At 33.5% G+C, this 23638-nt stretch overlaps 2 protein-coding genes across 4 annotated transcripts; one reads left to right on the plus strand and one right to left on the minus strand.

Moving 5' to 3' along the window:
- The first annotated feature begins 3548 nt into the window (after positions 1-3548).
- LOC127138464 (autophagy-related protein 11) lies at positions 3549-9665 on the plus strand. The gene is made up of 5 exons (XM_051064924.1): positions 3549-5389; positions 5865-7551; positions 7772-7992; positions 8632-8845; positions 9053-9665. Exons 1-5 carry the CDS (start codon positions 4446-4448, stop codon positions 9443-9445), a joined length of 3459 nt encoding a protein of 1152 aa, XP_050920881.1. The 5' UTR covers positions 3549-4445; the 3' UTR covers positions 9446-9665.
- Positions 9666-15548: 5883 nt separating this feature from the next.
- On the minus strand, positions 15549-19772 carry LOC127138465 (uncharacterized). Of its 3 annotated transcripts, none has more exons than XM_051064927.1 (7): positions 19658-19772; positions 19382-19480; positions 18834-19103; positions 18562-18735; positions 18315-18421; positions 17056-17348; positions 15549-16363 (listed from the first exon to the last, which is right to left on the minus strand). In XM_051064927.1, exons 2-7 carry the CDS (start codon positions 19475-19477, stop codon positions 15786-15788), a joined length of 1518 nt encoding a protein of 505 aa, XP_050920884.1. In that variant the 5' UTR covers positions 19478-19480; positions 19658-19772; the 3' UTR covers positions 15549-15785. The 3 variants fall into 3 exon arrangements, with proteins under 3 accessions (XP_050920884.1, XP_050920883.1, XP_050920882.1); XM_051064926.1 differs by having other exon boundaries at positions 19654-19681; XM_051064925.1 differs by having other exon boundaries at positions 19382-19663.
- Between the last annotated feature and the right edge of the window lie 3866 nt (positions 19773-23638).

Consider the following 23638-nt stretch of genomic DNA (forward strand, 5'->3'; position numbering starts at 1 on the left):
GATTAATATTGTGCACCACGAGCCTTAAGTGGTGGAGAATGAGTGAGAATAGAGCATTCATACCCTCACTCTGATTATTTTAGACGCAAGACGCTTGACTTGTTGTCTAGAATATTCACCTCCACCCATAAACTTTAGTGCGGTCTATTCACAAACTCTTTTCATAAACCATTGTTTAAGGTAAAATTAACACAACCCATCAAACCTAATTTTTGTGCCTTAGGGCACGCACCCCGAAAACTCTTTTCTCAAAGATAAAATTAATCAACACACAAACATTTTTCTACTCCGAACTACGGAGCTTTGAGTCCTCATCCACGAATGAGTGATACGTATGCACAAGGGCCCTAGTCCGTGGTGAGCACTATAATAAAAAACAAAAACCCCTCTCTTTCACACATATTCTTTTGAAAAATAAAATAATCATAGATAAATCCCCATGTACGTAAATAACCCAAATGGTTCCCATGGAATACCATGGACGTGAGGGGTGCTAATACCTTCCCCTTGTGTAATCGACCCCTAAACCCTAACCTCGATTGCAAAACCAGTTATTTATCCTTTTTCTAGCGCTTCCCGTGCGCTTATCTTTTTGAGGGTTTTATCGACTATTTCCCATCGTCTCTCCGATAGAGGCACATAAATAAAATTCGGTGGAAACTCTTCTGATCTTTTATTCAGTCCATCCAATTCACTGGCTATTCCGAAAACCCGATGGTGACATGTAGGAGTAACATTATTTTGTGTGTTGAGATAATCATAATTTTTTGAAGCACAATCGTCCCAGTTACTTCAATAATGTTTCCATTGTAGTCACTAAGTGCAATGTTAGCACAAGCTTTTTTGTTGTTTCCAGCAGTATGTTTTCTGATAACCTCATGCAGGATTCCGATTACATTTAGTAGGTACAAATGAGAGCAACATTAGTAGTGAAATGTAATAAGTTGAAGTCAAAATAATGTAATGAAATTATAATCCATTTACCATACAAGAAGTCAGGCTTGAATGTTCCATTTAGAAATTCAGAGATAGGTTTGAAATTGAATTTGTGAGCAGGTATGTTCTGAACATCATTCTTACAAACAATGGTTGCAGTGGTGAGCAAAAGTTTGAGGTGATTATCACAAGACTTGAATGGTAAATAATTGTCTAATGGTTCGCCATTATACAATGTATACGTTTCGTGTTCAGTCAACATTTCCATCCAATGTTTGTAATCTCTTGGACGCGTAACGACTTATATCTGATTTCCCTATATGAAATTCATGTGATTAGTAAACATAAGAAATTTAATGAAGATTGAAAATACAATAAGGATTGAAGGGTTTATAACCTTGGCATCTTGAATGATCTTCTGTAAATGCAACTGGCCATTCCTCTCTTTGATAGTCCACAAGTTGATAATTCTGACTGCCATATTCCAAACATGGTTCCATATCTCAAGGTCATTCACAAATATTGGAGGCCTTGACATCTAACATAGAGAAGCAAAAATCAATAGTCAAGTATGAAATAGAATTCATCACTAAACGCAATTAAAATATGTATAAACTAATTTGATTTTAACACAGAGGAGGAAAAATCAATGCTACTGTCATACCAAAAATATGTATCAGTGGTTGAAAACAGACTATTATATGGTAGTTAGAAAGCATAACAGTCAACAAATAAATAACACAAAAGGCAATTGTTATACTAAGAACCAAAAGCAAGTGAAATGGTAACAACAAAATCGAACAAAGGCAAAGCAAGTGAAATGGTAATAACAAAATTGATAATTTGGCTTTGACTATTATGACCTTTTAGTGAGTAAAAATAAATATCATTAAAGAGTATTTAATGATTAATGGTGGCATGTTTTCATAATAGATAGATAGTTGATTTCATCCTTAAAACTAATTTTTTTAAAATATTTTTGAAAATAAAATCATAGACACGATAATCTGCCTTTTTACCTTTACATTGTATTTTGCATTTGATTAAAGTTACAGTGAATACTTTTTTTAACATTTTATAAATATTGATCATTCCATATTATACAATCTAATTTAAACATTATTCTACTATATTTCTATTTTTAAAAAATCTAAACAATTTTTTTCCTTAATAATGTAGCGATTGGAATTCAAGCACAAGAATTACTCCTTCGTCATGTAAGTATATATTCAAATATTTGTCTATACTATTTTCTAAAAAAATAGCAAAGTATATATTTTAAATTTGGGAAACAAAACCTAAACGATTTAAACTTAAACAAGTAAGAAAATGAAATCAACTAAAAGTCGGTGCATAAAAAACTCAAGCGATTCTTAAATAAACAATTATAATATATATATATATATTATATATATATATATATATATATATATATATATATATATATATATATATATATAAAAGTTTAATTGAAATATACTGACAGTATAAAAAGATTTTACACCATCAGTTAATCATAAACGTCAGATATTAAAAGAAATTTGATTTTTATTTTAAAAATCTATAAAGTATGATGGTAATGAATCGACAGAAGTTTGATTTTTATTTTAAAAATCTATAAAGTATGATGGTAATGAATCAACGGTGTAAAACTTTTTACACCGACAATGTATAATAATTAATCTCTCTATATATAGTAATTAATTATTATTAAGTATAATTAGTCATCAATTTTTTTAATTTAATTTAGTTTTTCTATTTTAATCTATTAATTAAAAAATATTATAAGTTAGTTTTTTAACTTCACTTCTATTATCTTATTTGATTATTTCTCTTAATTTATGATAAAAGAAATTAAGTTCAAATGTTAAGTTGGTGACATGGTGTGAAAACATGATCATTGATACAAATCTGAGTTATATAGTTAAAAGCTAATACACGATTTAAATTGTAAAAACAAAATTTATGCAATTTAAACCGTTTATCAATTTTTAATTATATATTCCGACTGTATTAGTTTTTAACTATATATTGAGACTCATTCGTACTAATGATTTAAGTCACTATAACTTAATTTGTTTTTTTTTGTCAATAATTGACGGAAGATATCAAATAGAATATCAAACTTAACCTTTTTTTTGTTGTCAAAAATTGATGGAAGAGATCAAATAGAATATCAAAAGTGAAGTTAAGATATTGCTTTGTAACCATTTTTTTTAGTTAAAGACTAAAAAAATATATTAAATTAAGTTAAAACTATCTTTGCATTGCTGAAACATTTCCGAGCAGAATGAAATAAAAAATAAAGATTCTAATGAAATTGGATGAAATGGATTTCATCCTATTCCTTTCAATTTCATTTCATCACTTTTTATATTCTCTGATTTAATCGGAATGAAAAAATTATTTTATTCCGTTATAAAATATCGAAACAATACAATATTATATTTATTTTATTTTAATATGTTCTATTCCACTTTATTCCATTTCTCGTATCGATTTAGAGTATCCAAAAAATCAAAGGAATAAAAGATGTTATAATAATAATAATAATAATAATAATAATAATTATTAGAATAAATAAATTAGAAAATGGTGGGTTGTATTGAAAACGTTCGGTGAGGAGAGAGAAAGAAGGGGAGAGATAGAGGAAGAAGAAAGGTTGCTTCTACTATCAGAGGGTTACTTGCTTCCCGAAGAAGCTTCTAATGTTCAATTTTAAACACACAACCAAAAACATTTTTCGGCAATAAAAAAAATAATTATAAAAAAAAGCAGGGTATCGGGTTTAGCGTATAGAGTGATTCCTAAAATATCATCGTTTTCGTTGTTTCGTGACAACCTTATTCTGTTGTGTTTTCTTAGCCGATATGTTCTGAAATTCTTCATCATCATCATCATCTACACGTAATCTTCTCTAACGATAAAATCCCCCAAGATTCTCGCCCAATTTTGCTGTATCCTCGTTGGGTTACGGGTCGGGTTTATTCCTTTCTGGGCTTTTTTATTTTCCTCTATTTTTGGGCATTTGAGGTGTCTTTGTTACTCGCTTCTCTGTCTCTTTTTATTGACTTGTTTGGTTTTAACTAGGGTTTTTAGAGGATCTTAGGTTAAAAGTTTGCGTTTTTATAAGGTTTTCTCTTATGGGTATGTTCCAAACTTGAGCTTTCATTATTGATCACAAGCTTTTTCTTGTTGATTGTTTTTTCTCTCTGCTGATTTGACTAATCAGAGAGAATTTGTTGGTTTCTTCATTGATTAATGTTTTATTGTTTTTAGGGTTAATTATATAAAATCTTGTTTGGCTGGAAAAAGGATTGGCTTTGTGGTGAAATTGTGTGTTTTTCACTTTCACCCTATAGCTGATCGTTTAATTGATTGATTTGTGAAGCCCTTTATTTGGTATTTGATTGATTGGTTTCTTTTTCTGGAGGATTGTGTTTCTGATTGTGGTTGTGATTGAGGTATTGTTGTGTTGATATATAAGGACTTTGTGGTGTGTTGATAAAATGAGTTCCAGCATTGCTGGGAGTTTGGTCAATGGGAGACAGCTATTGGTTCATATTGCTGAGAATGGACATTCCTTTGAGTTGGATTGCGATGAAAACGCCCTCGTGGAGGGCGTTATGCGGTCTATTGAGTTGGTTACTGGGATCGGCTTTAATGATCAGCTTGTTCTTTGTTTGGATTTGAAGCTTGAGCCGCAGCGGCCTTTGTCTGCTTATAAGCTTCCGTCTGAGGACAAAGAGGTGTTTATTTTTAATAAAGCTAGGCTTCTTAACAGTGCGCCTCCTCCTCTGTTGGAGCAAGTTGATGTTCCTGGAAATTTGGAGCCTCCGTCGCCTTCGTCCTCTCATGATCCGCATCCTCTTGACGATGCTTTGGATCCTGCTTTGAAGGCTTTACCTTCTTATGAGAGGCAATTCAGGTATCATTACCATAGGGGGCATGCGATTTATAGCGGTACCTCGATGAAATATGAGCATTGCGAGAGGCTTTTGAGGGAACAGATGGTTCAAGAAAGAGCCGTGGAAGTTGCAACGTGTAATTTGGATCATTATTATCGAATTGTTAACCAAAACTATGGCGATTTCATGAAACGTTACCTGCAACAACACAGAATTCATTCTGATCTTTTGACTAATTTTGGAAAGAATGTTGAGAAACTTAGATCTATTAAACTTCATCCGGCTTTGCAAACTGCAAATCGCAAATGCTTACTGGATTTTGTGAATGAAGAAACCCTGAGAAAGTCAGTGGAGAGTTGCACCAGCTCCCACAAGCAGTTCGAGAATAAAATGTCACAATTTAAGCAGAGTTTTGGGGAAGTGAAGCGCCGGACTGAAGACTTGCTGACCTCTAGGCCTTTCTTGGCTGCCAAGAATTTGGAGCAAGCAATTAAGGAGCATCACAGATTTATAAATGAACAGAAGAGTATCATGCAATCTCTGAGGTTAGTTTTCTTTTTTATTTTTCAGTTTTCTAGGTGATCATTAGTGCTGAGCAAGCATGTTAATGTATTATCTTGACCTTGACGTGGCATCCTATTTATTAACTTTGTTACTTGTTTTGTGAATTTAATATTCAATTCCAGCTTGTAGCTTCTCATATGTTGTGTTAGTGGCCACTATCCGATTTTTTCTTTGAACCATTTCCGCGCAGTTCTTGCGGCTGCATGACAATTATGAAGCTTTTACAGTTGAAGCTAGTTTTTGTGTCTTAGTTTAATAGTACACCAGAGGAGAAGTAATATATATAATATGGAACGGCATTTGATTCCCGATATCACTTTTTTGTATTTGTATTGATTGCATAATCCAGTTCATATTCACCATTCTACATTTCAATTATTCTTTTTGTGTTTTGGATATTGTTAATAAAATTATTAGCCCCACTTATAACTTACGTGTGTGTTGGGATTTCTGCAGCAAAGATGTTAACACTGTCAAGAAACTTGTGGATGATTGTCTGTCTCCCCAGTTGTCCTCCTCACTTCGTCCGCACGATGCAGTTTCTGCCCTGGGTCCTATGTATGATGTTCACGACAAAAGTCACTTGCCTAAAATGCAGGCTTGCGATCGTGCTATTACTAAGCTACTTGACTTTTGCAAGGAGAAGAAGAATGAAATGAACCTATTTGTGCACAATTACATGCAAAGCGTAGCTTATGTTTCTTACCTCATCAAAGATCAGAAGCTACAGTTCCCTGTATTCAGAGAGGCGATGGTTCGACAGGACGGTTTATTTGGGGATTTAAAACTGTTCCATAGTGTTGGTCCTTCATACCGAGCTTGCCTTGCAGAAATAGTGAGACGAAAAGCTTCTATGAAGCTTTACATGGGCATGGCTGGCCAACTGGCTGAAAGGCTTGCTACAAAACGGGAGCTTGAGGTCTCGAAACGGGACGACTTTATGAGAGTTCACGGTTCAAGCATTCCTAGGGATGTATTATCATGTATGGGGTTGTTTGACTCTCCTAATCACTGTGATGTCAACATAGCTCCGTTTGATGATGGTTTGCTTAATATTGACATATCAGACGTGGATCGTTATGCTCCTGAGTATATAGCAGGAGTAACTTTTAAGATGGAGAAGCATGGTAGCTTTAAAGGTACATATGGTTCGATTAGTGATAATTCTCAATTAGCAGAGGCTGTAGATACATCATCTAACTCAACTGAGAAATATGATTCGAAAGACCTCCTTGATGACAGTGGTTTGGTAGAAATCGCTGGAACCTGCATGATGGAGGTTGAGAATGCAAAACTGAAAGCTGAGCTTGCTGGTAGAATAGCTTTAATGTGCTCTCTATGCCCTCAGATAGAGTACGAGTCATTGGACGACAATGGGGTGGGAAATATACTGCAGAATGCCACCGCGAAGACTTCGGAAGCCTTGCACTTGAAAGATGAGTATATCAGACAAGTTCAATCCATGCTTAAGATGAAGCAGATGCAATGTGAGTCATATGAGAAACGTATTCAAGAATTGGAGCAAAAATTATCTGATCAGTATGTGCAGGGGCAGAAGATGTCCAATGTAAACGATGCTGCTGACTTTCCTCTTCTTACCGGGAAGACAGATAATTACAAGTCAGAATGTGTGAGTGGTGAAGCCAACATGCCTTGCGCATCTACTAGTGAGCCCATGGATGAGGTTTCTTGTATCTCAAGTTCCTTTGATGCAAAACTTAATTTTTTCACAGAGCGTGCTGGTAAATCTTTAGATGGGGCGGATGAAAAGATGTGGGATTCATCTGGTATGCAGAACCCTCACCTTGATTCATCTATGGTGGAGCCTCACCGTGAAGAAGTGCAAAGCGGTGATAAAGATAAAAAAGATAAGATAGGTGGACAATTGGGTTTGTCACTAACAAACAGTTCGACTGCTGAGAGCATGCCTGTCTCGCATGATCTTGTACCTCGTGACTCAACAGTTTGTCTAAACTTGGATACCAAAGTAAACGATGATAAGTTGTTGGAACTACAAGGTGCACTTGCAGATAAGTCAAATCAATTGAATGAAACCGATACAAAGCTCACCGCCTTTATGGAGGAGGTTGCTGTGCTCAAAAGGGAGTTGGAAGCAAATCGAAAATTACTTGATGAATCTCAGGTAACAGCATGTGAAATTGAATAACATACGTATCATTTTAGAGTTGCAAGTTGATTTTCTAAAGCAAGTCCCTAAATGATTCATTCTTTTCTTACTGTTTGCTGTTTGTTGTCATTTTCCAATCTCTGTAACGGTTTTCTTTCTTTGTTATTACAGAAACTAGGATTCCATTCCGTGCTTGCCTTTTCTATCTTAATGTATTTTTCTCTCTTTCATATAGATGAATTGTGCTCACTTGGAGAATTGTTTGCACGAGGCAAGAGAGGAAGCTCAAACACAAAAAAGTTCTGCTGACAGAAGGGCCTCGGAATATAATTTATTGCGTGCATCTGTTATAAAGATGCGCAGCTTTTTTGAAAGACTCAAGACCTGTGTTTATTCCCCTGCCGGTGTTGCTGATTTTGCTGATTCGCTGCGCAATTTAGCACAATCTTTGGCCAAGTAATTTACTTACATTAACCTATATAATATATATCACGACGGAATCTATTTTCTAAAAGAATATTATATCAACTCCCTTCCTGTTGCATTGCATCCATTCCTCCTTAGAAAGGGAAAAAGTCCTGTTTGGTAGTCTAGTTGCGATGAAAGTAACTAACTTCCTTATTCATAAGTTTGGAGTAAATCGCACACATTTTAGTAGTTTAGATATTCATTCTAGTTCTTTTAATATTCTAATAACTTATCACATGAAATATGATCCTTACGAGGCCATCAATAGGTGCATTGATTTTGCAATTTCTTTATCAGTCGAGAATTCATACAATTGACCGTTCTTGCCACCTTTGTATCCTTTTTTGTCTTTCGAGGAGGGGGTTTTATTGTCTAAATGATGCCTAAAAAATTCCTTGCTGTTTGTTATCAAATAAAGAAGATTCTAGGCTATTGTATTTGACTGACATGCTTTCCGGTGATATCAATTATTTGTGATTGTGACGAGTTATCTCTATTTTCAGTTAAAAAAGCTTTGTTTTGTTTGTATTATAAAATAAAATAGATTCTCGGCTATTGTATTAGACTGACGTTCTTTCCAGTTATATCATTTATGTATGAATTGTAACAAAATTTCTCTATTTTCAGTTCTGCTAATGACAGAGATGATGATGATATTGTCGAGTTCCGAAAATGTATTCGAGTATTGGCCGATAAAGTTGGTTTCTTATCTAGGCATCGTGAAGAATTGCATGATAAGTACACCAGAATGGATGCATCTAACGAACAGCTCCGTAAAGAATTGGAGGAGAAAAGAGAGCAGGTCAAAACTTATTACAATAAGCACCAAATTGAGAAGCAGGTAATTTGCCATCCTTATGTTTCTTAACAGAACATGACAACAAATTACATATGTCCATAAGCTCTCCGAGATATGTTATGAAAACAACTTATTTGAAAATTGTTTATGCTATAAGTGCTTAATTAATTAAGTTATTTATCCAAACAGACCCTTGATAGCATATTCTGGACTGAGATGTTAACTATGGTTACGATTGTTACATTACAGGCAAATAAAGAGAAGATTTCTTTTGGTTGTCTAGAAGTTCATGAGATTGCTGCCTTTGTGGTGACTCAATCCGGACATTACGAGGCAATTACAAAGAACAAATCTAACTACTACTACTTATCTGCCGAATCCGTGGCACTATTTACAGACCATCTTCCAAGCAGACCTAACTACATCGTCGGACAGATTGTGCATATCGAACACCAAATTGTGAAGGCATTGCCGGAGCACGGTAGGGTGACAACTTCTGACAAAGGGACTACTGACTGGTTGACCTTGAATTCAGGTTCAACTCCAAATCCATATGGTCTACCTGTTGGATGTGAATATTTTGTAGTGACGGTAGCCATGTTACCCGATACCGCCATTCGTTCATCCTCTCCTACTTCCTGATCCTGCTTCTTCATCATGGTAGTAGCAGATTAGACATGATGGAAGAATTCAATTGTATATAAACAATATTCAAAGTTTAAATGCTCGTTATGAGTTTTGAATCAGTTAACTATCTGTACAGAGCTCTCTTTCAATTCCTCCCTTTTCTGTGTACATATTTCTATCTTTTATGGTATTGTACAAATTGTGAATATTATTTACAACTCGTTTTATTTGGACATCTAGTGTTCATCTATCTCTTTTAAAGTTCTCTGGTTTAGTAAATTTAGAATCTGCATAATTAGCCTTATGATATAGACAAGTCCTTACACCAATGAAAACCTTAACCCAAGCAAAAGCCCTGATTCTCACACACGGTTGTGAGTTTCTAATGGTTATGATCACTTTGTCTACTGATAAATACAATTCCCTTTGATTTAGTTGATATAGTTAAGTGTCTACACCAATCGACAAAAACTGATGCAAAACTGATGCCGCTATGTTGGATGTCAATACTAGGGTATGAACCTGACTCTCACCGTTTATGTTTGTGAGTTTTAGTGGTTATGATCACTTTATCTACGGATAGAAAAATGAGAACCTCAAGTCAACTTCACCTCTAGCATTGCTCGCTCAAATGGTAATTTGAAAGAATCAATAATATGGAGTGAGATATTTCTATCGTAGTAGAGTCCTACTAAACCATAAGTGAGTTCACTCAGTCAATAAGATTTCTAAAACTATTATACATATTGCACTCGCATCAAGAAGGGAAACAAAGCTCATTTAACTTCATATGATATGTGAATGTGGATGCACTCGTTCCACATACTACATAGAACTCAGGAGGCGGTTAGCTTCACAAGTTATTCACTGCCTATTAATACCCCTTATTTCCGAGTCTAGTTTTACAGAACCGAGAACTTCATGCTAAACCTTTCCACTGGGAGGATTGAATAGATCGCCTAATGAATTTTTTGTATTAAAATTTAGTTTTGAAAAGTATTATTCTATAGCAAACGAAAACAAATTTGGATCGACTCTCGTCTATCCGAACCGTTATTTGATAGGATCGGATATGCGTACAAACCGTAATATAAAGTATGCTAAAGATGAAAAAAATCCAATCAACGACTTAAATATAGTTTGTTTGGATATAAACCACACTTAAGATAAATGATTTCCAATGAGAAGTAAAAATAAAATTTGACTAAGGAATTTTGTCGAACACTTGGTGTATAATAATTTTATCGAACACCTCGTGCGTAATACACCAAACTTGATTCTCTTTATGTTGAGGTTACCACAAACTCAATTGCAATGATTTCACAAACAGTTTCAAATTTTATAGTAAGTGTTATCAAAATCTAAAAGAGAGGAGAGAGAGAGAAGAGAGAGAGAGAGAGAGGAGAGAGAGAGAGAGAGAGGAGAGAGAGAGAGAGGAGAGAGAGAGAAGAGAGAGAGAGAGAAGAGAGGAGAGAGAGAGGAGAGAGAGAGGAGAGATAGAGAGAGAGAGAGAGAGAGAGAGAGAAGAGAGGAGGAGAGAAGAGAGAGAGAGAGAGAGAGAGAGAGAGAGAGAGAGAGAGAGAGAGAGAGAGAGAATCATGATTTGTTTAGACAGTTCCTCAATTGTCCTCACTATGGGTACGTCTGCCCTCAAATCAAAATCGAATTGAGATATTGCAATTATCCTTTGCAATATCAGTTTACAAGAGAAGTAGTAGAAATGCAAATCCCAAACCTTATATTTGATGTTGATCCTAACTCATTCTCTACCCTTGATCTTAGAAATGTCAAGCCACATAAGATCTCCATTATGATGCTCCGGTTATCGCTACTCCTTTGACCGAATCTTCCGTTCTTCAAAACCTTCATATGAATGAATCCAAATTGCAAAATCTTGTCCCAAGCCTTTCAATTTATCCTCTGATTACCGCTACTTCTTTGCAAGAATCCCCGTTCTTCAAAGCCTTCGCTCAGCCGAATCCAAGTTAAAAATAATTGTGCAAAAACCTCTAAATCAATCCATGATCTTGGAGTAAAAACCCTAAAAGTTTTATCCTTGAATCCCCTAAAGAAAATCTCAAGCCAATTTGAGTACACAATCCTAAATTGGAGCTTATCAATCTTTTCTTACCAACAAATAATAAAAAATGATTATGTGTAGTTGATGAATGCTTCAAGAGAGGTTGAAGATGACGAGAATTCTTTATATCTTTCAGGATTCAATACTTAGAAATGATGCATGAATGATTATTTCTATGTATGTGTGAGTGTAGAAAAGAAATGAGTAAAACAGACTTCTAGCCAAAATGCAATTTTTAAAATTTGGTACACAATGCATTGACTTAGGAGTTAATACATCAACTGAATAACTCAATTCGAAGCCAAATATAGTCGATACATTGCAGGAAGTAGCCAATTTGAGAGAAAAACATTTCAGGATGTATCAACTCCAAACATGGGAGAATCGACTCATTCGCTTAATGTATCGATCCATTACTTAAATGTATCGATACATTCATGATAGTGGCAAATCCTTGAAAACACCTTTCAGATTGAGATAACCCAACCGAAAATGAGTCGACCCATTTGCAGGATGTATCGACCCATTTATCGTTTGTATGGACCCATTTGAGCCAGATTCAAATTCTTTGAAATTCCACCCAGTATGTATCGACCCATATTGAGGTGTATCGACCCATGCATGATTTTTTTGTGTGAAAAAAATCATATTTTAGGCATGTGATGACTTGTGTAATCTAGTCTTACATGTTCTATGATGATGATGATGCATATTTAAGACTGTAAGGTCCAAATAGATAAAGATCTAAGCTACCTAGTTTTGACATCATTCAAAATACATCAAAAACATATTGCACTCACATACTCACCCTTTTTTATGATGGAAAAGCATATTAGACACCCTTGATGACTTTGAAAATTTTCCCTTTGAATATGTGCATCATAAACTTTATGCTTCTTCTCCTTTGACAATATCAAAAAGAGGCAAAGACAGAAAACGTGAGAAGCATCATGAACAATACACAACAACATATATAAATAAACGAACTTAGAGGCGTTGTAAAGATTAAACAATCCAATTAAAACAAGCACTCACATAGAATAATGTCTTAATTGAAAACAAAACTAAATCATAAATACACAACCAAGTATAGCAACATAATATCCAAATCACAATTGTCATAAAAGGTTACAATATAAGAATATAATAAACAAAAAGTACATGAAAGCATAAATGCATTTTTTATGCAAGGAAAAGTTAAATAACATGTTAACCCACACATATCATTACAACTATTTCAAATATTTGACGTTAATGATATGAGATACATATGATGAAGAGATAAAACAAGATGTCACTATAAGCATATAAATTGAAAATACATGTGTAATCGATTGAAATTTTTAGAAGTGAACACATATTAACTTCATGATTCATCATTTATATCACATAATCATGGATCATAAACATGCAATCAATTTAGTCATAGTTAAGCTACATATTTCATAGAAACTTTAAGGACAAAGAGATAAATAGAGAACGACATTACCTCATAGGATGAGACAGAGAATTCACACGAAAATGAACTTTCGAACAAAAGTTAAACAAAATATAGAAAGTGAATGCATTCAACATATGTTAGGAAAGATTTGAGATATCGAGAATGCCCAATTCCCGACGAATATTAAAAAATGGATCAGTCGCAAGTGATTTTGTAAAAATATCCACAAGTTGATTTTTGGTATCAACATGCTCAAAAATGACATCACCTTTTTCAACATGGTCTCGTAGAAAATGGTGGCGTATCTCAACATGTTTAGTACGAGATTGTAACACCAGATTTTCTGTTAGGTTGATCACGTTAGTGTTGTCACAAGTGATAGGAATACATTCAAGGTTAATATCGAAGTCAAGTAATTTTTGTTTTTGACAAAGAATTGGAGCAACAGAGACTTGCTTCTTGTTATGCAAACTAACTAAGAAGTTTGAAAATAAGTGTCATGTACCACTAATACTTTTCTTATCCGATTTATAATCGGAAAAATCAGAATCGGAGTAACCAACCAAACTATAATCACTCCCTTTGGAAAATCAAAGTTCATAATTTGATGTATCGTGAAGGTATCTAAGAATGCGCTTTACAACTTTTAAATGTTATTCCTTGGGAGCGGATTGATACCGAGCACACATGCACACACTAAACATTATATCAGACCTTGATGCAGTGAGGTATAAAAGAGATCCAATCATATCTCTATACATTTTAACGTCAACATTCTTACCATGTTCGTCTCTATTCAAGTTTTCATTTGTGGGCATCGGAGTGTCAATTGACTTCGAATCTGCCATTCCAAAGCGTTTAAGCAACTTGTGATAATATTTGGCTTGACATACAAATGTCCATTCCTTGAGTTGCTTGATTTGAAGTCCGAGAAAGTAATTTAACTCCCAAATTAGACTCATCTCAAACTCATCCTACATAAGCTTAGAAAATTCTTTGACTAGTTGCATGTTGATGGAACCAAATATTATATCATCAACATAAACTTCAGAGATGCATCTCCCGATTCTAGAAATCAAAAAGTTGAAAAATTCGGAGATACATCTCTGTAAGGTTCTGCAACTCAAAAGCATGTTGATGGTGAAATGCAGTCCATGTTAACATCCAAACTAATGCATTGATCATTTAAACCATCTATCAAACATATTGTTCATTTCAATAACATTTCTAAACTACCTATTACATAACCTAATGCTCAATTTCTACAAATGTATAAAGAAATAAAAAAAGTTTAGAAAAATCATAAATTTACCAAACGTAAAACTAGTTTGATGTTGAGTGAGCTCTTTGTTCGATTTGATGTTAATGAGAGAAGTTTTGAATTGAGTTGAATGTTTTTGAGAGAGTGTGAGAGTTGAGAGAGTTTCAAACTCGAGAGGTTGAGAGTTTTCGAGAGTATTTTGAGAAGTGGGGAAGGAGAAATGATTTGTCGCATTTTTTAATAAAACAACGTCTATATATGCATCTCCGTAATTTACACAGAGATACATTTATGAAATTTATTTTTACATTGCCTTAGAATCTGACTCAAAAACGTATGTGCTTGAGGTGCGTCGGGAGATATATCTCTAAATTCTCTAAATTCTAGAGATATTTTTTACTTTTCAGAAGGGTGTGGTGACAATTCTTATGGTGCCTTAAGCAATTCCCAGAGTAAATTCTAAAAAAATAAACGGTAGAAAAGTGAACGATCCATCATTAGACATTGAGTAAAGAAAATTATTAATCTCATCCTAAGTAGTGGAAAAGAACCCTATGAAAATCCAAAAATACTTCTCCGATTCTGAAAATACATCTCTGGACGTCACAGCTCATTTATTTTTTAGTCAAATTTCAGTTCTATGCCTAAATTTGTGTCGAAATACAGTGTCTCCGAAAATATATTTTCGAAACCCGTTGAACTATGAAAAAAACACAAACAAATGAGGGAACTTTCTAGATTTTAATTTGGGGATGGTTAAGGGTTCGCTAGATTGGCATGTCTTTGGTGCTGTTTGCTATTCTATTCCACTTCTCTTTGTTTATTCCTGCTGCTCTTATACTTGTGTGGTGATTTTGACCCAATCGTAGGTAGGGTTTTGATTTTGACTCTAAATAACAAAACAACATAGCCAACTTGTGCAGCTATGTAGAACCAAATTATAACCCAAAATATCCAAAAATTCCATCATTCATTTATACTTTTTTATATCATTCAATAGATTTCGAAAATGAATTTTCAAAAACATTTCAAAAGTATATTTTTGAAATAAATTTAATCATAAAATTAAAATGTACATCCAAAGACGAATTTTTGAATTTTAAGAATATTTTTTATTTTTCAAAAGGTTGTGGTAATAAATCTTAGAGTGATTTAAGTAATTCTCTTTGAATAAAACATCATTAGGCATTGATCACAAAAGATCCTTTATCAGTAGAAGCACGCGTGATTTGATTCGACCAAAAACAAATCAGTCAAATCGAGACATCAACTCTTGTTTTAGAAAAAACAAATTGTATTAAAAAAGAAAAGTGCATCCTTGTCAAAGCAATACGGGTAATCCAAATCCATGTACAAGAATGTATTACTAGGCAAAGCATAATTTACTTGCACGCAGACAAATGTCAACGAGACTCAATGAAAAAGAAAAAAATTAAGGACTGCAGCACCTGAGTTTCATACATGGGTTGCACCAAGGTTCTTCACTAAAACATTTTCCAAATCCTAGTGCACCCCATGATAAAAATTGACCTTTCTATGTCTACTTGAAGATTCTAAAATTTCAAACATGAGACTAATCTTCTGATATGTTAAACAAGAACTTTGGAAGAGATGCAATACGAGGGAGACTTTGAAGCAATTCTCCGAATGAGTCTTTCCTAGACATGCCCGGTGCCTGATGGCCACCGTAACCGTTTCTCGAGTCCTCTTCAGCTGCCTTCATATCTATTTTGGTTTTGTTGCTCTGCATTGACTCAAGATCATGACCAAGTTGAATATTTTTTTCATCATTAGGTCCTTCAAGTGAGCTCTTGCTGTCATGCGAATTGTCATGTGAATTCGGCACTTCTACAGGATCCTTTTGCAGAAGACAGCAAAGAGAATTGACCCTTGACATAAGTGATATTTCGTCAGAATCTGTTGTAACATGATTGTCATTAAGGAGATGATGTGCAATGTCCTCCAGCATTACATTGTAGTCCATTCTTTTAGCAGGAGATGATAGATTCCCTGAGGCCATTTCTTCCGAAAGGTGATGTTCAATGTGGCCAATAAAATCGCTCACTGACATGGACGGACGAAGCCCTGGCAGTTTTATTTGATCCCAGTTTTTTGGGCCTTTCGAATCAGCTTCAGAACTATTTATCACTTCTGTTGCACACAAGATGGAAATAGACTTTCAACTTTCGATAACAAAACACAGATTAGTTTCAGTATGAAGACATGTACAGCTGCATAGAGAACTTGTACATTATATTTAGCAAGCTAAGCATATTGAATTAATGATGAACGTGTTCGACCATCATAGATTTTATAATTGTACTTGTATTTGACAGGTGTTGGAAGAAAATTTTCATAATCTATCAGCAGCAAAGCAATGCTTTTTGGTACACAGATCATGGTATTTCTTTCATATTTGACTAATATTTTAATTGGAGGTAACAAATTCCTAATATTAGTTACTTAAAGTTTATGGCTCTCAGTACTCAATAGAACATGATGATCCTAAGAGGCAAATCTACTAATGAAAACCACCAGTAATCCATCCATCTGCTACTTGATTTTCATAGCCATGCATCATCCTTCCACCGATAAATTTCCAAATATTAACCAGCAAGCAAAGAAAAAGTACATTAAAATTTAAGTCTAAGACACATGTCACATGTGAATACCCCGTATAAAAAACTCTCTCACTCTAACACACAGAAAATCAACTCTCTGACACCACACAAGAGGAAGGTGCTTCACAGCCTAGTTCCTTTCGTTCAAAGTTCTTATAGTTAAATAACATAATAGGTCCAATATCAAAGCCAATCAAAATCAGAGCCAATTTTTTTTAGTACCTGAACTGGAAGAAGCTGCTTCACAAGGAATGCTGTCTAAGGTAAATGATGGTGACAGGGATGAGTTAGGAGATCCCATGTTCTGGAAACGAGACGTTACTGATCCTTTGCCGTTGACTTGATCCAAATCAGATTTTTTTAGATTGTCATGGTTATCAAAAGCAAAATCAGAATGAGGTAAATCCAACTTTATCTCTGGCTGTTGGCTTAAATACTGAAGACGTTCGTCACACTGGATGAGCTTTTCAAAATGCTTGATCAACAATCCTTGTTCACATTGCAAAAAATGCTTCCTGCAAATTAAACAACCACGAGATAAAGTTCACATTGCAAAGAATGCTTCCTACAAATTAAACAACCACAAGATAAAGTTCCCAAATACAAAGTCCTAGTATAAATATGAGGAATAGGAAAGTAAAAACACAGTACCAGCCCATTGCGAAGTAAAAATAACAAATTTAACCAAGTGTTGTATGAGAAATAGCAGATTGCGTAACGGAAGCCACGATGTAGGTGAAGTGTAGATAATTGTATGTAAAATAAAGCATGTTGCACATAAATAAAAGCTGCGTGAACATAAATTAAAAAAGTAATTGACATTAAATTCAAAATCTCAATAATTCACGCAACTAATAAAGCATGATATATAGTTGCTTACATTGGTGCAGAAAGCTAAAAACAAAAATTAAAAGTGACTTTAAACTCAAAATCTAAATCGTTCAAAATAACTAATAACCAGTAACCAGAAGTTCTTCTAACTAGTGATAAAAGATAAAAAGATATAATTATTCTTCTCTTCTCCAAAATAATCATCATGTGAACAAAGTGAAGAACCAGGGATTATTAGATGATGATGACGGAAGTTACCTACTTTTTTTCTAAAGAGGTGAGTTGTGTCATTACTAGGTAATGGTAGTGAGATATTATACATAATACCCACTAACCAACTCACCTTTTCAGCTTGTATACTTTTTAAATTGTCTAATATTTTAATTTAATGTTTTAAAGAATTTGGCTACACTTCAGATTTTCTACTTATTTTAATTTTTAAAAAGTGTGACCGATATCATTGCATACTTTATAACCGATATTATCATTGCATACTTTATATCCTATTAATTTTCGTATCGGCTACCCCAAATTCCAATATATAATACTATAAATCATAATACAATAACTCATGCTTGTCTACAACAAGGAGTCATCTAAAGCTCACAAATACTATAAAATCTAACTTGACAACCTTAAAAGTAATATACCTGGATTTGATAGCCTGTCCGCCGGTAAAATCGGTTGCTGTTTGCCACAATGTATGCTTTCTAGGTTGAGGATTAGTCTCCCTAAAGAAAAGAGGCTGCCTAGCAACCTACAATACACATAATATCATTTATAAATCAATGAAAACCGAACAATTACCCATGCATGATCACATATGTGATTTGCATGTTGAAGAACTATTGACTCGACTAACATAGAGAACACAAAAAAAATGGGAGAATAAATTACCACTATAGACAATGTGCTAGGTCCGTCCTCAGGACAATTTGCTTTAAGTGCAGTGATATCTGCCCATTGGATTTCAATTTTACTCTTCAGCTCACCTTCAAGAACTTCCCAAACAAGCTTCTGTTTGGCAAAGTAACACTTTGCCACTAAATCACCCTCATGTTTTGAGGTATACTGCAATAAAGACAGTATATACATACATGAGTTAAATAACCCAATTCAGAAAAAACAAATTCCCCAAACACAAATCAAATGTAGAATCTTCAATCTACCTCCCATGAACCAATTCTTAAAACCGTAGCTGGGAAATTCGAAGCCTTAAGCTTTTCAACAGGAGGCCGGCTCTCCTTTTTCACTCCAGAGTTTAGACTTTCATCCTTTTCATTTGAAACAACCTTATCCCCATGAGAGAGCTTCGCTTGAATCAAATCTAACAGCGAAGGGCTCTTCCTAAGGCGTAAACCCAAAGGGCTAGGCTCATCAAGTATGTTATGATCTTGCGAAGGAAAACTGAAACATGAACCATTTGAACTACTCCATTGCTAAACAATAAGCAAAACCATGAACAATATGAAAAGAAAGTCAAAAACAAAACTGAATACGTTGAATCTAAAAACTAATAGTACAACAAAAACCCTAAATTGCAGACTCAAATAATCAATTTCGGAGGCAAAATCGAATCCAAACTCCAAACATATCAAAATCAATTATACAAGTCTAACAATTTAGATGAAAAATAGAATCAAACGTAACAGTAAACATAATAAAAAAACAAAAAGTAAAACCGTAATGCAATAATGAGAGAAAGATAGATACAAACTTTGCAACGCTTGTTGAGAGGAGCGTGTTCTTCTTCAAGCGAATCCTCGATCACAAAACTGACCTTCGATTCTGAAGCGTGATCCCTTAAACCCATAAACTGAACCATCAATTAGAAAATCAGAATTTGGAGTGACGAGAAGAAAAATGGAAGACAGAAAATTACAGAACGAAAACCCTAACAAGAAATGATGTGGAGAGAGAGAGAGAGAGAGAGAGAGAGAGAGAATTTGGATTATATATTAAATTTGTACGCGTATAAGATTTAATTACTTGCATTTATGAAGGAAAGCGAGGATTATTTCAATTTATGTGTTGTGCTGGGTTGGAAAACATTGTGGAAATTCATTCATAAAATTAAATAAAACATTACTATATAATTACACACACGTGTGAAATTCATTCATTTGGATTTTTTCTAAACTTTTAAGGGAGAATTCAATGGTTATGATTTGTTTTTTAATCATTATTTTACCTAACATAGAGATATTAGGACGGGTCCTCTCATCCTCTGTCCGTGCAATGTACCGATAAATGTTATTGAATAAATATATGACTGTTTTTTTTAATAAATGTAATTTATTGAATAAAAAAACAAAATCCGAATAAATCTAAATAAAATAAATAGCAAAATTGATAGTTGGATATATGTCATAAAAAAATTTAAAAGTAAAATATGTCATAGTTAATCTATCTAACTAAAAAATACACAAATGGTGATAATTAATTTAAAAGTAAAATATGTCATAGTTAATCTATCTAGTTATTATCACTGAAAAACATCAATTACTCGAACTTATATAATTTTTTTTTATATTCTATTTATAGTTAATGTTTGTTATGATACCAAATGTTTTTGTTATCACTCCAATAATATCATTAATAAGAGTGACAAATAAATATTCTCAATCTATTTAGATTTATCTTACAAAAATCCCTAAAAAGTAGAGGGTAGAAGAGAAGATATAATTTAGGGTATGAACCTAAGATCTTAATTACCACACAGAAAAATAAGAGCGAAGCAAAATAGATCCATTGAATCTTGATCATTTTAACAATTTTTATATTATTGTACTTTCTTACAAAAGATAAAATTGTATAAAAAAATTGTGGTAGTATCTATAAATCTTTAAAAAAATAAAAACCCTTTAAAAAAACAAAAACCTTATCATCACTTACTAAAATTCCAAAAATATTATTATTGTATATTATTGGTACTAAAACTTTGTTTACTTGAAATATTATAAAAGAATATATTAGAAATTGCATTATAATTTAATTTAGTTGAATGTTAAAAAATTTATATAAAAATGATGAAATTATATATTTGAGTTTTTTATGCCAAGTAGTTTATTGATTGAAATTCCACCATTTAAAGGTGAATGAGTGAAAAGTTACATATTCAAATCTGTGTCCCTACAATCTATTATTCCTACACATCTACCAACTGAGCAGACATTACATAACATATTTGAATTTAGACTTAATTATAATTTTGATCCCCCTATTTTTATTTTTTTCTATCGTTTTGTTCTCTCTATTTTAAAATTCGGAATTTTGATCCCCCATTTTCATTTTTTTCTGTTCTCTTGTTTTTAAATTTGAAATTTTCTCTATTTGTAGGAGAAGAGTGAATGAAATTTGAATTTGAAATTGTGTACCTGGATAAATGACGGTGGATCTGAGCCTAAACTGCGGAGGAGGAGGGACTGACCTGTAAGGTTAGCACTTCAATGCTCAAGTCAATATGTGTGGGAGAAGAGTGAATGAAATTTGAATTTGAAATTGTGTACCTGGAATTGGAGTTTATGCTCTTTATATAGCATGGTGGTTATAATGACCTGCTATTTTTAAGACACGGAATATGGAGGACTATTGGATGTATATTGGTCATTGATCACATGTAAACTTCTATAGGGGTAGTTCCCATGTGCTATGAGCAATCCGAACGAATCATTGCTTCTTTCGGGTTGTCGGACGATTGTCGTTCTGGTCGCTCCTAAACAGTTGCCCCCAAACCCTTGTATCTAAATGATAGTGCAAAGGTTTGTCGTATTTACCTCGCCTGAAGATCACCCTTTTAGATTAAATGGGAAAGCAAGAGAATATTATTGTTTATTGAGAATTTGCGCATTTAATGTGCCTCATGCTTTAAACGTATTTTTGTAGGTACCCTCATAATGACCTATTGGAACTGAAACACTTAAGTATTTCACTAAGATGATTTGGTGGGTTGATAAATTTTATCCCTTTTAGTAAGTCATCATACAATCCAATCTTCACGAGACTCGGTCTTTCTCACATTTTTGTTATTGGTATCAGGCAACAATTCATTCAACTTGGATGTCAAGGCAGCGAAGGATGTCGTGGGATCCGGAAGCTGAAACTCTACAGGAGGTGAAGCTCCGTTGAAGTATACTTCTTCTGCCTTAATAAAAAATTGAGGAAGAGGCATTTTGAGATGTTTTTATCAAACAACAGGTAGTCGATATTTATATAACTTTACATTTATTCTAGACCACACAAAATTGTCGGTACAATCATAACCGTTCAAAACCGTCGATAAAATCCCAAGCGTTTAAATTTTCAAACAAATTAAACTACCAGAAATTTCCGGTATAACATAGTAATTTTAGAATTTTCAGTAATATTGCAAATTCACGAAAATTTAAGAAATTACGGTATACTAGAAATTAGAAATATACTATTGAAAATTTAATTTGTACCTGAAATTTTGATTTGTCTACCGGAAATTTTATATGAAAATTTGTTTTAATTTTTTGTCAAAATCAATTATAAAATTATGAGACAATGTGAAGGTGTCAGAATGACAAGTTAAATCCTTGAAAAAAATCGCCAAAATAAAAAAGTATTTCTTTGAACAAAGCCCATAACCAATTCAGCTTTGATCTAAAGTAAATTTTAAATTTATTTGCTGTTTACCGTTCATTTTTATGTGGTTTTTGTTATAAAGTTGAAATCAAATTTATCTCATTTATTAATTAACTTCATGCACATAATTCCCATGCATCACACAAGTTCAACACTAAATTAACAAAGCACAAAGGATAAGTGTTGAAATAAACGATACAAAGAGACATTTGAATTAAAAACTGTATGTTGAATAGCACAACGGAAAATAATTTATATAAGAAAAAAAATATATAATTGTATTAATTACATAGATATTCTATTTTATTCTAGAATATATTATGGGATATATATATATATATATATATATATATATATATATATATATATATATATATATATATATATATATATATATATATATATTTTGAGCATATAAGTTAAATGCACCAAGCTTGTTACATATATAGTTGGTTCTGGGACTTCACAAGGATTCTGTAAACACATATGCCAATTGATCATTAAAGTTGACAAAGTTTGTGACGATGCCGCTTGACTCGATCTTCTCTCTAACAAAATGATAGTTTATCTCAATATGTTTGATCCTCTCATGGAAGACTGAATTTGAAGCAATGTGCAATACAACTTGATTGTCACAAATGAAGGTCATTGGTCTTCCTTCTTCAATTTGAAGTTCCTTGAGCAACCGTTTTAACCAAATAAGTTCACAAGTTGCCATTGTCATAGCCTTATACTCTGCCTTGGCGCTTGATCTTGCAACTACATAGTATTTCTTACTTTTTCAGGATATAAGGTTTCCTCCAACAAGTACACAATATCCAGAGGTGGACCATCTATCAATGGATGATCCTGCCCAATCAACATCGGAGTATCCAACTATTTAAGTATGTCATTTATCTTCATATATGAGACCTTTTCCTGGAGCACATTTGATATTTCTCAAAATCCGGATAACATCTTCCATGTGTTCCTGACAAAGGGAATTTAAGAAGTGACTTACCACACTAACTGCCAAATAAATATTCAGACGAGTGATTGTGAGATAATTCAACTTTCCAACCAATCTTCTATATCTTCCTGGGTCAAATAGAGGCTCCCCCTGATTAGGTAGAAGTTTGATACTTGGATCCATATGGGTATTAACGTGTTTAGCATTCAACAACTATGTTTCTTCCAAAATATCCATAGCATATTTCCGTTGGGAAATCACCAAACCATCTTTAGATTTGGTCACCTCAATTCCAAAGAAGTAGTGGGATTTACCAAGATCTTTTGTTTGAGATTGATTCGAGAGATGTTGTTTCACCCGAAGTATTCCCTGATGATCACTGCCAGTTATGACGATATCATCTACATACACAATAAG

Source organism: Lathyrus oleraceus, chromosome 4, assembly GCF_024323335.1.
Source record: "Lathyrus oleraceus cultivar Zhongwan6 chromosome 4, CAAS_Psat_ZW6_1.0, whole genome shotgun sequence".
NCBI classification, from domain to species: Eukaryota; Viridiplantae; Streptophyta; class Magnoliopsida; order Fabales; family Fabaceae; genus Lathyrus; species Lathyrus oleraceus.

Coding starts and splice junctions, on each gene's coding strand:
- LOC127138464 (XM_051064924.1), top strand. CDS start 4,446: ATGAGTTCCAGCATTGCTGGGAGTTTGGTCAATGGGAGACAGCTATTG. Junction 5,390..5,864: donor AGTATCATGCAATCTCTGAG/GTTAGTTTTCTT, acceptor GGATTTCTGCAG/CAAAGATGTTAACACTGTCA. Junction 7,993..8,631: donor TTAGCACAATCTTTGGCCAA/GTAATTTACTTA, acceptor CTCTATTTTCAG/TTCTGCTAATGACAGAGATG.
- LOC127138465 (XM_051064925.1), bottom strand. CDS start 19,489: ATGGTTCAGTTTATGGGTTTAAGGGATCACGCTTCAGAATCGAAGGTC. Junction 18,736..18,833: donor TAAGAATTGGTTCATGGGAG/GTAGATTGAAGA, acceptor TCTTTATTGCAG/TATACCTCAAAACATGAGGG. Junction 18,422..18,561: donor CTAGCACATTGTCTATAGTG/GTAATTTATTCT, acceptor TGTGTATTGTAG/GTTGCTAGGCAGCCTCTTTT.